Raw genomic sequence first — 2973 nt, forward strand, 5'->3', positions numbered from 1 at the left:
TCTGTTTGTCTGAGCTTGTTTTTTGCTTATGTTGTACCATGGAATGTGTTGATGCTGTGCTGGCTTATAGGGATTCTGTCTACATACATATACTTTCATAAAATTAAACGTATTTCACTTATTTGAACAGACAGTATTTACGGATAAACTTATTGAGCTATAACACAAACAGCGGGGCGTGGTCTAAATAATCACAAAAATGATAATAAATAAAGACAATCTTTATATCACAGAAAAAGAAACGTTTGACAATTATAACGGCTCTTTCAAGATCTAATTTCAAATTTTGCAACATTTTGCCAATCAAACGTGACGTAACATAGTGACGTCGAATTTTATGGTATGGTGTGATTATGTAACAAAAAAATATGCCATTGAAAATTCTTGATTCATAGGGAATTAAATCATAAGAGAATTCTATTGATATCGTATCTGTTATTATTTTTCTGTTAATAGATTACTTGAGGAATATGTACATTGTATAAGTAAAATAAAAAAAATCACTACAGCAGCACGCGGTTGATAAATAGAACCGCCGAATTAGAAACTACTTCATATTAATCCTCGCGTATTTACACACAATCAAAGTAGTGACAAGACCGTGAATTCTTGCGCATGTGCAACATCGATGAATATATATATATATTTGGGTATGTGGTCAGTTGTAGAGATAAGCATTCTAAGTGAAAACGATGGATTGCATAATAGGCAGATTTTGTACATCTACAGTAACAATAATTCTTACCAGGAACAAATAAAGAGGAAGCGGCATGCTTGTGTATGGAAAATCGGTCTCTCGTGTAATTATCGAATTACATAAAGTACGTATCGTAATATCGCTTTGTTTAATGGAACGCGATATTGCGAGACCACGATACCGCTAAGCGAGTAAGGTTAGGGTTAAGGTCGGGGTCTCGCTTCACGGTATGGTAGTATCGCTTCGTCTTATCGTGGTATCGCTTAGCGGTGTCGAAGTCTCGCTTCGCCGTCTGGTGGTCTCGCTTATCGGTGTCATAGTCTCGCTTCGCCGTATGGTGGTCTCGCTTAGCGGTGTCGTAGTTTCGCTTCGTCGTATGGTTGTCTCGCTTCGTCGTATGGTGGTCTCGCTTCGCCGTATGGTGGTCTCCCTTAGCGGTGTCGTAGTTTCGCTTCGCCGTATGGTGGTCTCACTTAGCGGTGTCGTAGTCTCGCCTCGTCGTATGGTGGTCTCGCTTCGCCGTATGGTGGTCTCCCTTAGCGGTGTCGTAGTCTCGCTTCGCCGTATGGTGGTCTCGCTTCTTCGTATGGTGGTCTCCCTTGGCGGTGTCGTAGTCTCGCTTCGCCGTATGGTGGTCTCCCTTGGCGGTGTCGTAGTCTCGCTTCGCCGTATGGTGGTCTCCCTTGGCGGTGTCGTAGTCTCGCTTCGCCGTGTGGTGGTCTCCCTTGGCGGTGTCGTAGTCTCGCTTCGCCGTATGGTGGTCTCCCTTGTCGGTGTCGTAGTCTCGCTTCGCCGTATGGTGGTCTCGCTTCTTCGTATGGTGGTCTCCCTTGGCGGTGTCGTAGTCTCGCTTCGCCGTATGGTGGTCTCTCTTCGCCGTATGGTGGTCTCCCTTGGCGGTGTCGTAGTCTCGCCTCGTCGTATCGTGGTCTCGCTTCGCCGTATGATGGTCTCGCAATATCGCGTTCCATTAAACAAACTAATATTACGATGTCCTGAATCAGCCATGAGTTTCAGACGGTACTTAATATCCTTCAGTATACATCGTATACACAACACCACGCGCTTGGGTTACAGGACACAATATGTCAATGAACGTTCATGTACTCATTATTCCACGTAGAAGAAGAAACGATAATTTGGATTGGGAGATGTACCAGCTAGGGTGTATGGAAATAAATACCGTATTTTACTTAGATCACAAACCTTTTCGGGACACTCGGGAGGTGGGAAAGGGGTGCATCCTATTTTCCATTTTGCTATACCTTCAGGTGGTGCATATTTTCGTCAGCAAGTTTTACTTGTCATAAAATCGATAAGTAGGCTAACACCATCAACATCTTATCATTTTCATCAGTAACTACGGCGTTTTGCCATTTATATCTATTTATACCACAAACTGTTTCAAAAAATAAATTCAAATGTTTTTTTCTTTTCATCTTTTGATTGATGGTAAAACCGTAGCAGGATTTTCATAATTCACAACCAAGAGTTGTTAGTTCGTTATAAAACAAAATATATATGTGTTGTAACACTGTCTGTTATTGTCCTGAAGCAACTGTCTGATACTGTGTGTTGGTCCCTACTCTCCAGGAGGTTGTGAGGAGTGTTGTAACACTGTCTGTAATTGTCCTGAAGCAACTGTCTGATACTGTGTGTTGGTCGCTTATCTCCAGGAGATTGTGAGGAGTGTTGTAACACTGTCTGTAATTCCTGTCCTTAAGGAACTGTCTGATACTGTGAGTTGGTCCCTAATCTCCAGGAGTTTATGAGGAGTGTTGTAACACTGTCTGTAATTCCTGTCCTGGAGGAACTGTCTGATACTGTGTGTTCGTCCCTACTCTCCAGGAGGTTGTGAGGAGTGTTGTAACACTGTTTGTAATTCCTGTCCTGAAGGAACTTTCTGATACTGTGTGTTGGTCGCTAATCTCCAGGAGCTGGTGAGGAGTGTTGTAACACTGTCTGTAATTCCTGTCCTTAAGGAACTGTCTGATACTGTGTGTTGGTCCCTACTCTCCAGGAGGTTGTGAGGAGTGTTGTAACACTGTCTGTAATTGTCCTCAAGGAACTGTCTGATACTGTGTGTTGGTCCCTACTCTCCAGGAGGTTGTGAGGAGTGTTGTAACACTGTCTGTAATTCCTGTCCTGAAGCAACTGTCTGATACTGTGTGTTGGTCCCTACTCTCCAGGAGATTGTGAGGAATGTTGTAGCACTGTCTGTAATTCCTGTCCTGGAGGAACTGTCTGATACTGTGTGTTCGTCCCTACTCTCCAGG

At 43.4% G+C, this 2973-nt stretch overlaps 1 protein-coding gene across 1 annotated transcript; it reads right to left on the minus strand.

The window, feature by feature from the left end:
* Positions 1-919: 919 nt before the first annotated feature.
* On the minus strand, positions 920-1705 carry LOC132548024 (salivary glue protein Sgs-3-like). The gene has a single exon (XM_060211841.1). The coding sequence runs from the start codon at positions 1703-1705 to the stop codon at positions 920-922; it is 786 nt and encodes a 261-aa protein (XP_060067824.1).
* Positions 1706-2973: the final 1268 nt, after the last annotated feature.

This window comes from Ylistrum balloti, unplaced genomic scaffold (genome assembly GCF_031769215.1).
Source record: "Ylistrum balloti isolate Yb309-2 unplaced genomic scaffold, AGI_CSIRO_Ybal_v1 Utg369996, whole genome shotgun sequence".
Lineage (NCBI taxonomy): Eukaryota > Metazoa > Mollusca > Bivalvia > Pectinida > Pectinidae > Ylistrum > Ylistrum balloti.

Bases quoted from the DNA above. Each gene is read 5' to 3' on its own strand.
- LOC132548024 (XM_060211841.1), bottom strand. From the start codon at position 1,705: ATGGCTGATTCAGGACATCGTAATATTAGTTTGTTTAATGGAACGCGA.